General features: G+C 38.3%; 1 protein-coding gene across 1 annotated transcript in view; it reads left to right on the top strand.

Moving 5' to 3' along the window:
- Positions 1 to 13,420, top strand: part of LOC129199827 (atrial natriuretic peptide receptor 2-like) — a 35,165-nt gene extending 21,745 nt beyond the window's left edge. The window contains exons 14-23 of the mRNA XM_054810874.1: positions 3,294 to 3,342; positions 4,391 to 4,495; positions 5,430 to 5,549; positions 6,200 to 6,293; positions 7,094 to 7,181; positions 7,919 to 8,058; positions 9,205 to 9,357; positions 10,223 to 10,321; positions 12,616 to 12,707; positions 13,256 to 13,420. Of these exons, the coding sequence (XP_054666849.1) occupies positions 3,294 to 3,342; positions 4,391 to 4,495; positions 5,430 to 5,549; positions 6,200 to 6,293; positions 7,094 to 7,181; positions 7,919 to 8,058; positions 9,205 to 9,357; positions 10,223 to 10,321; positions 12,616 to 12,707; positions 13,256 to 13,420 (1,105 nt within the window). The remainder of the gene's footprint in view (positions 1 to 3,293; positions 3,343 to 4,390; positions 4,496 to 5,429; positions 5,550 to 6,199; positions 6,294 to 7,093; positions 7,182 to 7,918; positions 8,059 to 9,204; positions 9,358 to 10,222; positions 10,322 to 12,615; positions 12,708 to 13,255) is intronic.
- The last annotated feature ends 1,088 nt before the right edge of the window (positions 13,421 to 14,508 follow it).

The following is a 14,508-nucleotide window of genomic DNA, read 5'->3' as shown; positions in this document are numbered from 1 at the left end:
TGGACTGGTAGATAAAAAAGGTATAAAAGTCTGCTATTGTCTAGTAATCCTTTTTTATTGCTGTTTCATATGAAAAACTAGATTATTGTCAATACCTTAAAAGTTAATACCATTAGTTTTCCAGAATGTCATAATGGACATATGCATCCCATAATTCTATAGTGTCAAGACATTATTTTGCTGCATACACACAGTGGCAATATTTGGTTTGCAGAGAAAAAATAGAGGTAGGAAAAAGAAATGGATGCACTAGCGAATAGTTCCATCCCTTTCCTTTCGGAAGCCTTTATAGTAGATCACTTTGCAATGGCTTTTTTGGCTATCATGTTTAGCCTTGTCAGTGATGGATAGCTTCTATTCAATCACTTTTCAGATAAGTGGGATTACAATTGAATTTTCAGAGCATAATAATCCAATGAAAAAGTCATTGAACTAGTTATTTTTAAAAAAATACCTGTATTTCTTGGTTCTTGCATGAATTTTCTGTATTAAGTAGGAAAATGACTGTGTTCTTGGTGTATTTTGTTTCATAACAATCATACTTTCTCTGTCTGCTTATTTCCAGTAGTTTGCTGAAAGCATTTGAAAGAGGAAAATGCAAGATGGTACAATAAGATGTTTTGTGGCCCTTTTCTCTTACTTTTTCTTGCCACATTCCCAGCCCAGCAGGAGTCTTCTATTTCCTGGTGACTGTGGTAGCTAGCAGAATGTAAAGAACTGGAATTCAATTAGAGATTGAAATGCTGATATTGCAACACAGTTGAGCAGAAGGCAGCATGGTTATTAGCACTGTTTATTAACAACATTTACCAAAGAGTAGCTATAATTGCCTTTTATCAAAAGCCCTGAGTTTTACTTTGGCCTGCACAAGGCCACAACAAATGATTACTGACTTAATTGACTATTATCGGGCTTTTATTGAAAAATTAGTTGCAGAAACAGAAAATGCTGTTAAGTCTTCCCCTTTTTTTCAGTTAGGATTCACTAAAAATTATATGGACTGAAGACATGATTTTATATATAAGGTTTAATGGGTTAATGCACATTATTCCCTTGTAAAGAAATGTATGCATATACAATGTGCTAGAACATTATTACTTGTAATCCATTCTATCAGATTATGTAAGTAAGAATTTGAGGTCTCAATAATATTTATGTCTATAGGCTTAAACATGCCCTTACAATTTGCTTCAAAATAGCTCAGCTAAAGGTCGTTTGTCACTGTGTGGATATTTCTGGCTATTGTCATTTGTTCTGTGTTGGTCTTTACTTTTTCAGCATGGAATGGTCTTAGAAACTACTGTGCTCCAACTAAGCAGTAATTTTAGGATTGTCTTATGCATTGCAGTTTATCATTGTCTCCCACAGCCAAAATGCATCATAGAAAATGTTTCCTTGGTGCCTGTCTGGTTCGCACTTTGCACCTGTTCGGGTTAGATATCATTACTTGACTTTGCAGGCAACCTGGCCTCCTGAAGCCGTTTCTTGACAAGGACTCCCCTTAAAATAGTGCCAAGAGCTAATTTGCTCCTATCATAGATGACTACAATGAACTTTTGACAGATTCAGTGAATGCTTGTTGAATCTATATTGCTGTAAGTCCCCGTGTCTGCAAAATCCAGCTCTTCTTTTGTTGTTCTACAGTTAATCCTTTCATGGTAAAAAAAGAAAAAAAGTAAGAGATAAAATCAGAAAAGGGAGAAGAGCAATGTGCAGTCAGGGAAGAAAGCTAGAGATGTGCCCTGTAGCATTGAAAGGGTTGTCTTTTTAACTGAGCTATTCTTCAGAACATGCATTTTAACACAGTTTGTGTTTGACAATATGATCAGGTGCTAAGCCTTCCTGATACATGTATGTGGGCTTGCTGGCCAGGGAGTGGTTTCCCAGTCTTGAAATCCTCAGTTTTTATCTATGCAAAAATTCCATTAATTTTGCTGATGGTATGGCCCTGCAGTGGAAATGGCAGGGGTGAGACTTGTAATTTTGTGTGCTCTTAAAGATGAATCACTTGCTTTTAAAGTTGTCCAGGGAATGTGTTGGTCAGATGGGAAAGCTAAAATGGAAATGAGAACAAGAACATGAAAGCAGCTCCTGTTTGAGCTGTTTACAGTCACAGTTTCTCCTAGATTGGCTCCTCTTGATTTGTAATCGTTATGTGAATTTCACTATCCACTATGTTTGGACTTTTTTGAGCAGTACTGCTGAAGCTGAATGACATCAATACTGTTTTATTACAGTTATCATTATCTAATTACTATCCTTGAAAATCTGCTTCAGCTTTTCAGTCTTAACAGGATTGGTTTCCTTTCTACTACAAATGACCCCCAAATTAACATAAAAATCTCATCAGATTAATTTCTACATTATTCAGCATGGTTTATATGAATTATTTTATTTGCCAGTGGTGGTCCATGAGTGCTCTGAAAGATAGATAGAAATACCCCATTGTACAGCTAGAATGCCTTACAGAACAGAGCAGCCATTAGCAGTGCAACAGATTGCAAACAAATATTCCCCATAAAAATAAATTTTATGAAGTAGAGATGCATGTATGGAGTTAATTATTACACAGTTTCAATACATGAAGAGGCAAGAGCATTTTTATCAGAATTGCTGGCTGGAGGAGGTGCTGGCTTCTTAGACATCACTGTTCTAAAAGATCTATAGTGAGTTCAATAAGGAGACTGAACACCCAGTTGTTACTCCATTTTTTCCATTCGTCACCCTTGATGAATCTGTTTGATCTTGGTTCATCTGAGGAAGATGATGATGATGAACATATAATTCAGAAAGAATGAGCAAAATGCTTACTGTAAAAGATGTACTCTGGACACGCTGTCTCAACATTGACTTACAGAGATTTTCCAGAGCTGTGATCTGTGCTGAAAGAAGCCACTCCTCCAGCTAATGATCCTGATGAACCTGGTCCTGCGTCCCTTGATTACAGCATAAACCTGTCATGTATGTTTAATTGGTAGGTATCATGTAAGTCCCTGCACATATCCCCTCTGGATTCCATTAATTCTTCGAGGGAAAATTGCCTTGCTGTCCATCAAACTCAAATGTTTCATCTCTGAGACTGATACCTGAGAGGAGACTGCCATGAAATGATCAGTAGCAGATCTCTGAAAACACAGAGTAGTAACAGATAGCAGCAGTGTTGCCATCCTCCCTTTTGGGATACTGGGCTTTCAGTCATAAAATGGGGAACAAAAAGAAATCATGGCAAGAAGAAATCACTGACTCTGTTAACTATTATTTCTTTAAGATTTTGGTTTGCTTTTATTCTGCAGTTATGCCATCATTTTACTAGAAATTGCCACAAGAAGTCACCCTATGCCAGTAAGTAAAGATGAACTTTGAAGTTTGCATGACAACTTTGATTCTGTTTCTCCTGAAGTAATAAATCAAACTCTGAATAACTGCACCTTTGATTTATTTTCTGAGCATGCATTTTCCTCTTGATTTTGTGGGTGCAAGTTCAGTTCCAATGGAATATGCAATTCCTCATCCATCTACCAGTCTTTCCTTCAAGACTTTGAAGAAGAGGCTATAATAAAAATAATGTAGCTCCAAAATTGCATTTTGGTTAGCTCTGTGAGGCTTAATGGCAAGGGGGAGTGAAGGGAGAACATTTTCCTTTTTCTCCTGTTGTTCCCTCCCTTTCCTGTTAAGCGCAGGCCCTTTCAGTGGAGTCTTGCAGTGGTAGCTAGAAGAGCAAAGGAGCTGCTCTCCATAAGGAAAATGTCTTCTTTGCACGTGTCTTGTGATCAGTGCTAAATGGCAAACACAAAAAATGCACCCTGAAATTGAAACCAGATGTAACCATGTTCTGTCTGAAATAATTTGCGTAACAAGAAGTCTAACAACGAAGACCTGAAACTGCCATTCTTCCATTTTTGACAGTTTGTGATAACAGACCAATATAGGCCTTGTGGTTGCTCAAAGTTTCCCAATATCTTGCCAGGTATTCATTTGTTTCAAAAGTTGTTTACCTAGTATAAGCACAAAGTCTTTCAGCCATGAAAAAGCTTTTAGACAAGGCCACGCAGTTTGGGTTATATCCTTCCTTCCTTCCTTCCTTCCTTCCTTCCTTCCTTCCTTCCTTCCTTCCTTCCTTCCTTCCTTCCTTTCTTCCTTTCTTTCTTCCCTTTCTTTCTTCCCTTTCTTTCTTTCTTTCTTTCTTTCTTTCTTTCTTTCTTTCTTTCCTTTCTTTCTTTCTTTCTTTCTTCTTCCCCCCCCCCCGCCCCGTACTCTCATGTAAAAAAGCTGATCTGGAAGTGATAGGGAGGATGTCATAAAATGATGATGATCATAGTAATATATTTTCAATGGGCGGTATGAAAAACACACCACTTGTTTCAACATTGTTTAATGTATTTTTCTCTAGAAAGATGACATGCATTCAGCTGAATATTCTTGGTGCCCACCTTTGGCAGAATTAATTTCAGGAAAGGCTGAGAATTCTTGTCCATGTCCCACAGATTATATAGAGGTGAGTAGATACAATATCGCATACAAAAATTCCTTATTGAAATGAATTTAAGACATGTCACAGAAGTTTTATGGCAATATTACCTTTGATTAATGTAAACAACCCAGAAATAAGAAGTACGTCTCAAACAAGGCACAATGAAATGCTTTAATATCCTTAATAAAAAAAACAGTCATTCTGATGAATTGAAAGTTTTGTTTGTGCCCTCAAATTGTCAGTATGATAAATGTTGGGTTTAATATTCAATCATTGATTTTTGTGCATTTTCATTTTATTATAAAGTGTTGAGTTCCATACATATTTTATATTAGTAATATCTGTTTAGTTTACTGGCAAAGGACTTTCAAATAGTGAAGTATGTGTTTCAGGCAAAGTATGAATTTGGTTTGATTCTAGTGCCAAAGGTCTATGTGTTCAGTAGGTTTAAACTGCCTAATAAAACAAAGTACATCCCCACCCCTCACCCCAGTTCAATTAAATCAGAATAAGCTTTTGGCATCCTTGTTTCAGAATAAAAGCTATATAATTCACCTTTGGTGGTTTGTAGCAACCTAAATATAACAAACTTCTCATAAGCAGCACTGGTTTTTGTGAATTTTGTGTACAGACAAGTCCTCTGAAAATAGTATGTGACTAACAGCATATCAGTGTCTTAAAGCACAAGACAAGAGCTTAAGCAGTGTTTGACAGAAGGAATGTGAGCATCTAATTCATGATTTCCCGCAGCAGCACTTTCATGAACTAACATCCTTCATTCAGCATAAATCTGTAGAACTCCAGAGACCTCAGAATAGCTCTGCCATGTTTCACCAGCTGCAGATAGGGCTTTACATGCACAATTTGCACTGAGGAAATGGTAGTATTATTTAGAAACACTGCCTGTGCTTGGAATAACAAAAGGTTATTTGCTTTTCTGACTCTTTTCCTGCTGCAGTTAATCAGAAGGTGCAGAAAAAATAATCCAGCCCAAAGGCCTACATTTGAACAAGTCAAGAAAATGTTGTACAAGATGAATCCTAATAAAGTTAGCCCTGTTGACATGATGATGACTCTGGTAAATTTAGTTTTTTAATCCAATCCAAGTCAATCTGCTCACTTGCAATAACTTTCACCTCCGTCCTTCAAGTTTGTTTTTGATCTCATACACCTTGTTTGGTGAGAATATCCAGTCATCCATTCACTCTGGTGAGCCGATTGTAGCTGCAGTTCTGCTTGAGACGCAGCTTTTCTTCTCATTCCATTTCTGTCAGTTTTTCTTAACTTTCTCAACTTCTTTGGGCCTGAACACTTTTGTTTCTTCAATCAAATGTTGTTTTCTTTTTAAAACTCTTTCAGGAAATTTTATTGCCTTTTCCCAATGGCTTTGTGTTGGTCTTACAGTATTGGGGGTATATAATCCCTGCATGCCACAAACAGCGTGTTTACAGATGCATTTTGAGAAGAGTATCTTAAGCCCATCAGCAGAGAAAAGAGACTACTGCCTCCACAGCTGGTTGTCTCACACAGAGCAAGGATGCAAAAAACATAGCATAGCATAGCAGGATGGTTTTTGAAACAGCATTGTGACCTTTTGATAAAAGCCCAAGATTTAGATAACTTCAGTTTTGGTAACATATTTTAAGCCATGTCTGCAGCTTGGTCTCTGCATTAGGTTTGACCTCTAATGTAAAAGGATTATTTTATGCAATTCTCTATGTTGTTTAGATGGAGAAATATAGCAAACATCTGGAGATGCTGGTTTCTGAGAGAACCCAGGATTTAATGCATGAGAAACAGAAGACTGATCGTCTGTTGTATAGTAAGTTATATAGCAAAAATATTGGATATTCTTCTCACTAATAATTTGATTTTAACTAACTACAAATAGAAACCCTTTGATAGATGATTATTTAACAGATAACATTTAGTTGCCAATGAATTAATATACTTGTTCTTTGCAAAGCTGGAGAGATATTTAGCTACGTTTTCTATTTTCCCCTAAAAATCAGTGCACTCATCTGAGAGCTAGGACTCCAGAATCCACAGTGTTCTCAATTCGATCTTGCTTGGCAAGCCTTCTGTATAGTTATAAACATTTAGGAATTGCTTTTGGACTGAGGTTACTTTTGATGGCAGTGTATCTTCTGGAATTCTGCACAAAAAATAGGATAAAAGAACAGGTACAACACATAGGAGAGGAAAAGGAAAATGCTGTGAAGGTGCAAGATAGGAGAAATAAAGAAGATCAAAAAAATCAGAGAAGAGAGAGTAAGCAAACCTAACACAGGAAGAGAGTACTAGCAAAGAGTTGACAAGGAAGGAATTAGTAATAGCCCAAGTCACAGTGTTAGAATCTAACTCTGATTTGGAAAGTATAGATATTAGTTTGTTTGAACTAAAAGTTATGGGTCATCTGAATAATCTGGATTTACTATCAGTGAGTTTTACTGTGAACTCTCACATTACAGCAGAGCAGATTTTGATGCTAAAGAATGCTTTCACTTTCAGAGTATTTCACATTTATGAACATTATTGTAATACCTTTAAACAAACATGCTCTGTTTATTGTGTGCTTTTATCCATGTTGAAAGAGTAACAGTACTCTACTTTCTACAACAGGTATGTTGCCGAAGCAAGTAGCAGATGATCTCAGGCAAGGAAAACATGCACAAGCTCAAAGTTACTTAAGTGCCACCATCTTTTTCAGGTAAACAAAAATGAAAGATAGGACTAGAACTGACTCCTATTGAAGAAACTTCAAGGGTCCTAGTAGAGGTGAAGGTTCTAACCAAGAACAGAATTTCTATCTAACCTGCCATTTATTGTACCAGCTGGCAACATTTGACTCTGCAAATGAGTGTCTTTCAAAATTCTCACACCTCTCCATTTTTCCTTATAATTACTTCAATAAAAAATTAGATTACTATGGAGCTCTAACACACAGCAGCATGTCACTTTGTGTGTTACATGCATGTGCATATATGTTTCATAAGACAGGCCTAAGTAAAGGTTCCAGCATTTAGCTGTGCAAAGAAAACTTGTCTATCCTTAGAATCCACATGGATTTACAGTCTTTGACTTGTTATGTGTGCATGAAGCAACATATAAATTGCTTGTCTTCACTTGTCATAAATGGACAGATATTAAGTTCCCTTTTTTTTCACCTGTACAGAACCCAAAACTGAAGACTGTAAAAAATGGTTTACTGCATTAGTAAGAAAAAAGACTTAGGTCAGTCAGACCTTTTAAATGGAAGGAGTCTGTTTTCAGTTTAAGTAAATGTTTGAAGACAAATCTATTCTGTAAGATCTTTAGTGAAAGAAATGCTGAAAAAGAGAAGGTTGAGGTAGTTCCACTGAGTAATTATTACTGTGTGTAAAGAATTATCAGTCTGCAATGGTTAAGACAGTGGATGAGTATGTTCTTTCTGTTGTGTTTTGACAGTGACATTGTTGGCTTCACTCAGCTGTCCAGCAGCAGCACACCTTACCAAGTGGTAGATCTCTTGAACAAGCTTTACACTACTTTTGATGAAATCATAGATAACTATGATGTCTATAAGGTGGAGACAATAGGAGATGCCTGTAAGTTCTTTGAGCTGTGGACAATGATGGGGCATGGGTATTTCATCAGGATAGAGACTGATTTGATGACGAGGAAGAACAGATGAAGGAGATTTGGAAAGCTTATTACCACTGGGAAGACCACTCAAAACAATTAGGGGAGAAGTCATAGCAGAGACCTAGAAAACTTTAGGAACAGTTTCCTGCATACCTTTCATCATTTGTACAATTGATGAATGTTGTGGATGGGACAAATGATTTGAGTAAACCACTGCTGGTATCTATTTGGTTCCTATGAACTGTAAGGTCTGACTTTAAACCTTGGCAACAGATTGATCCCAGTTGGCAACTTCTGTTTCACAGGAACACAACTGAAAAATTTACCTTCCACATGGGAGGAAAGATGCCATTCCATAAGCTTTATTATCTCTGGGTTTTTTTGCAAAGACCATGGCAACCTCTCTCCTAGTACTGTAGGGGCTTGGTTGCCTCTTCTTTTTGGATATTTAGGAAAATGGCTTTCTATTTGCTACCATGGGAATCTGCTGGGGATTGACTACCATTAAAACTAAGTTCCATCAGAAACCTGGCAGAATCTAGCAGAACTTTGGATGAGACAGACAGGAAACACTGTAAGAGATGTGGGAAAACCCCCCCCACACATTCTTTTTTTTATTCTGTGGTGTGATTGAACACATTCTGGAACATAAAATTCCTGAACAAACGCATCTGAGGGATGCTGAAGAGACCTGTCTCTTGTCCTACACAGTAAGAGTTAGTGCAGGAAGCATAGGACAGTGCCTAGCGGGACTCATTGTCTCTTTATTATAATATCTGCCCAAAGACAAAAGCTATCAAACAGCCACTTTCTCACCACCTGTCCCACTTCAAGCATCCTCAATGGAGGGAGGGAGGAAGAAAGGTTAGAAGGGAATAAATCTTATGGAAAAGTAAGAAGGTAATCCAACATTTTTTAGAGGTAGGGTAATTACACACATGAGCTGTTGCCCTGTCCTTCGTTTGTTTCTGGCTTTCTCTGCTCAGCAGGCACAACTGTGCCACAGGATATGAAGGAACAGGGCTTTATTTTTTTCTAACTTAGGCAGCATGCTTTGGTAAATTTGTGTGTAATGTCACAGGTTAACACAGTTGCATTGTTGTGTTAAGATATGGTGGTGTCAGGAGTACCCAAAGAGAATGGGATCCTTCATGCCGGTGAGATCGCAAGCATGGCTTTAGACCTTCTGGACGTCTGCAAGACTTTTAAGATCCCACACAAGCCCAACACCCTCCTAAAGATAAGAGCAGGAATCCATTCAGGTATGTTGAGAGTGCTGCAAGAGAGTCCTTCTCTGGTGTAACAAATGTTTCTGTGGAAACATTTCCTCTCCAATAAGAATGAAGGTAATTTCTTGACATGGGAGGGAACACCTCACAGAGGTCACCCCAACAGAATAAATTATTGGATACACAATTCAGAAAACAACATCGGAAACACCACATGGTCCCACTGCCCTTGCTTATGTGAGTGAGGACTGCTATTCTATCTGTTATTTGTCCTTTTCAACCGTTCTCTTCTCAAATCAGTGAGTTGCCTCTTGACTCTTTGATCTAGCCTTCACTCTCAGACTCCCAGCTCCCTGATCTAAGCTGATGTGTGATTGCAACTCCTTCTTGATAGACAGCTAGAGTTGGACATGTGTTCTGCAGTCCAGCATCTGCAAATTAAGTGGCTTACATTGTCTCAGCAAGAGATCATATCTTCTACATTTTAAATCCCCTGGGGCTGACGTGAAGGAATCAAAATGCTCATTATCTGCCTTCAACAGGAGCAGGTTACTTCCTGTTCCTGCTTTTGTGTGTGACTAGTGAGTGTTGTGTGCAGAACTTCTATTGGCAGCAATCCTACCTCTCTGCCCCTCAAAATATTCTGTTGTCACATAGGAAAATGATTCTGTGGGTACTTTAACTCAGGTACACTATCTCCATCACAGCATAACTTCCCCCACCGTTCATCTTTGAGGCCCTTTTGCTCTGTACATCAGAAGTATAATCTGTATAATACAGTACTGACAGTCTTTATCTTGATCATTAATGAGATATAAGGCAATCTAAGATGCAGACATGAGGCTGTATGACTCATTATGTCATTAAAAACCACAAAACATCTTGTTTTCTTTAACAGGGACAGTTGTAGCTGGAGTTGTTGGGACCAAAATGCCACGATATTGTTTATTTGGAGATACTGTGAACACAGCTTCCAGGATGGAATCTACTAGTGAAGGTAACAAGGAACGAACTGTACCTGTGGTTTTGACCATCACTTAATGAGTTCTGAAAAAAAGTTACGCTGAGTTTTGAGTCCTGTCCTGTTTAAATTGACTGCGAATCCTGTAATAAGGATGTTGATTTTTGGGTCCAATCTGCCTATGGGCAAATTATGCCAGTGAGATTCTCTACAATCTTTGTAACAAGATCCCCTCATTCCCCAAGTCTCAGAGAGGGATTTTCATGGCTTTGAAGTTCTCTGCAATAAAAAAAGGATAAGAATCAGATAAAATGAGAGGTAAGTAGAAATGTTCACTGCTTCTATTCCTTTCTGGCACCCAGCTGAATTTATAGTAAAAATATTTTCATGATTCCTCTTTTTCGCTGATAATTTCCTCTAATGGAGAACACAAGAGATGGTAGGACACCATAGGAGCTGTGTCTGTCTTTAACCAGTATAGAAGATTATATATGTGTCCTCCAGCAAAGAGATTAGACAGAAATCTCTAGAGATTAAATCATGGAGATATCCTGACTTTAACTTCTTCCCAGGAGATAACAGAGCTTCATGTTTAGTTAGCAACCTTCCTCTTTAGCCAGTATGAGCACTTGAACCTCAACTTCAGAAATACTTTAGCCTGATCTACAAGAACTGGGGAAAAAAAGAAAAAAAAAAAGGAGTGATTCAAGGTCAAACAACCTTGATGACTTGTTTTTGTTTCATTTAAATGAAGCTGAATAGTTTTATGGCTCACATTGCAATGCTTTGTAAATGGATTTGAATTAGGCAGATCCAAGGTGTTTTCAAGTTAATTTCATTATAAAAAATTATGATTTCAACATCTATCATGATACACTAAAAACAGGGCAGAAAGGTAGAGGAGTGGTCCTACATGATGGCTTTGTAGGTTTAGCCTGGGGATTTGAGAATCAACATTTTTACAAAGCAAATGCTAGCCTGAGTGGAACACATATTACTTCATTTTTCTTGTCAGTCTCCCAGATAACTCCTTTCCTTCTCCTCTTCCTTTCAGCCTCCTTGTATCTCATCTGAACTGCTTTGTAACCAATGCCTTCAAAATCTGCTTCCATCATTCTTCATATTTCATCTTTTGTTCTGTATGTCAGTCTATTTCTCATATGGCACATCAAACTTAAGTATAAAGACAGAGTTTCTTAGCTTTTAAGGCTTTCTTTTATCTCCCTCTTCCTCTGGCCACATCCATCTAAGGATCCCAGATTACATTAATATGTTTTAACCCTAAGATGATATCTTTAAAATAGATTGATTGATTACTAGCGATGTAAATGAAAATTGCTATCAGCAGGAATCTGAGTGCTAGTGTCTTGTTCCCAAGCAGGATGACCAGTTAAAATATCACGTATCTACTGGGAAGAATATTTCAGAGATATGTATCTGGATATGTTGAAACGTATATTTCTTGGTCTATAGGGAGTATTTTGAGACTTTCAGTGAAAAACTTTTAAATAAAAACAAAGTGGGTATTACAAAACAATCACCTTCTGATATAAGAAAAATAATAAGACAATCTTAGCCAGTCCTACTATCATCTGTCATCTTTTTCAAACAACGAAGCATAATGGTTTCCTCTGTGTCGCGGAATGGCAAAGGCAAAAACAACCCAGGGGTTTTTTTGGCAATTTTCCAAATTTTGGCAAACTTTTGCTATCTGGTGAAAGTAGGAGTATTCAGAATTTGGTCTGTCTGTCCTACTCTTTCGTCCTTCCACCATCATTTGCAAAAGGCAAGACAGTCAGGGTTTACATGAAGATAAATTCTCAACTGAGGAGAAATCACAATGTTGAAAAAGAAAAAAATAATGCAATTATGGAATATTGTCTTTTGTCCCCGTTTTTATTTACAGGTTTTGAGACAGAGCAAGGATGGCAGTTTCTTTAATGCTTGCTGAGAACTGTATGAGCAAAGAAAGCTCTCGCTCTTTATTGACCAGGAGGCAGAACTATGTAAGGTTTTCTTTGCAAGATGAAAAGTATGCTTGTCAGTAACTCTAGCCAAGCAGCTATGAAGAGTAGATGAATAATATTAGATGCAGGATATAAACAGCAGTGTTTGTTGACAGCCATGTATTTGTCCTGAGATGCTCTCACAAAAAGGCTGGGATACTGGAGCTTGTGTGTGAACATTTCAAATAACACAGGAATGACAGCAAAGACATGAAAAAAGGAAAGGGGAGTTAATGAATCTTGAAGTCTTTGGCACACAGAATGGGACAGGTGTCTTAGATGTTTAAGTTGTGATGATAATATGACAACTGTCTCTCTTTCCAGCTCTTAAAATACAGTGCAGTTCAAGTGCATACCAGCTGTTGGAGCAGATTGGAGAGTATGTGTTAGTATGCCGTGGGAATTTACAAGTCAAGGTGTGTATGCAACATTTATACTCGGCTTTTCAAAGAGGAGAGTGTGAAAGTACTCTGGAGTCCCTGAATTTTAACCTGTGCAGTCCTCTGTGTCTCAGAATCCTTGGGTTAGACTGTTTCCTGTCTTTGAAGAAAGCAGGCTCAAGTTTTAAAAAGGGACCAATTCCATGGGCTTGTTCATGCGACAACCCTGATAATTCGGAGATGAAGGACTTAGCCAAACTTGGAAGTACTATGTGGCATGTCGCTTTGTCATAACTGCTTGAAATAAAAAATGGTCATTCAGAGACATCATAAATCATTGTAAGAGTTCCATAAGAGGACTAACATACTTCTGGACCCAGTTTTGGATGGGACTTCAAAGGATAGTTTTAATCCGTAGTGCTGCCACTATCTTAAAGGAAACGTTTTATGCCTCAGTTTTCCTGTATATAAAATGGCTGACAGCACATCAGTCTCCTTTTGGGACTTGCTTTGAGTTGTAATAAGAAGATTATTACACAAATGTTGGGTAATATTATAACACCATGAATCATTTTCTTCCTTAGGGGAAAGGAGACATGGTAACATACTGGCTGGAAGGTAAGAAAGCCTCTGCCACCCAGAAGGCAGTCACCAGCACTTCTGTGACTCTTCAGGACCCCAACAGAGCTTTGTTTAGTTTGATACCAGGTGTCCTTCCCAGTGATCCTCTCTCAAGTCCTGCTGACTAGCCACTCACTAACTGCAGCATCCATCCTGCTTTCAGTCTCTTAGGTCATTCTGCTGAATTAGAAAGTAAGAAAAGAGATAGGATGCCCCTTTGGCCTTGTGGATGTATTAGCTCAGACTTTATTCACAGGTATGTCTCTCCCAGCAGTGGCAGGAAAAGTACAAAAAAGCAAAAACTCATCTTGAGGAATTATATGTAAGACTGGCCCACGAGCTACTGGGGCAGAAGGTAGCTCCCAGTGTTACTTGTTGGTTTGGTTTTCCTGGGTACTCCCCTGCCAGTAGCCCCCATCACTTCAAAACCAGCTGGCTGGACATTGCAGCCTGTAAGCTGGTCCCACAGGAAAGAAGGGGACGGTGAAGTGTTGCTATGTAGAGGTATGATAAACCTTGGGGATGTGATTAGTTTTGTGCTGTGAAAGGGAAAAATGAGGTGTGTATTGTGTTAGAAAGCAAGGCCCGTTGAAAGAGGGGGATGAAGCAGTGGAATCATAGTGGACACAAAGTGAAATGAGAATTTGTGCTCCTGCTTCTGTTTGATCTCCATTGCCTGGAGCATAGAAAGAAGAATTAAGAACAAAGTCCGGGGTATTTCCATAGAGTCAACACTTAGTGACACCTGCCATCTTGGTACAGAGATCTGACAATTTTGGCAGAGAAATGAAAGACATTGCATGCTGCTGTTTAACAGAAGAGCATCCATGACAGCTGCCCTTGTCTCTGGCTGCTCTTGGATTTCTCTGAAAAGCTGCTCTTAACATTAGCTTTTACTATGGAGTTGCTTTGACTAAAGTGGTGGTGAATCTACTGTTGCTGGCTAGCTGTCTGACTGTGAAATTAGACAGTCCTCTGAGTCACTGTGTAATTTAGGACACGGTTTAGAAAAGGTCATTCCTAAGCAAGTATTTCCTGTAAAGAGAGACCCATCAGTACACGTGGAATAATCTCTTGATGAGTGTGGTTCTGTTAAGCATTGCTGGTGTTGACTTTCTTTAAAGACAAAGCATATGTATGGTGGGCCCTGTTTGTACTTTTTAGGGTTTTATTTGTAGCAATAAATTACCTTTCAGGGCTAATGTATTCTGAAGAG

This window comes from Grus americana, chromosome Z, assembly GCF_028858705.1.
Source record: "Grus americana isolate bGruAme1 chromosome Z, bGruAme1.mat, whole genome shotgun sequence".
Lineage (NCBI taxonomy): Eukaryota > Metazoa > Chordata > Aves > Gruiformes > Gruidae > Grus > Grus americana.
Note: the sequence above shows the minus strand (reverse complement) of the source record. Positions and strands in the feature narration are given on the sequence as shown.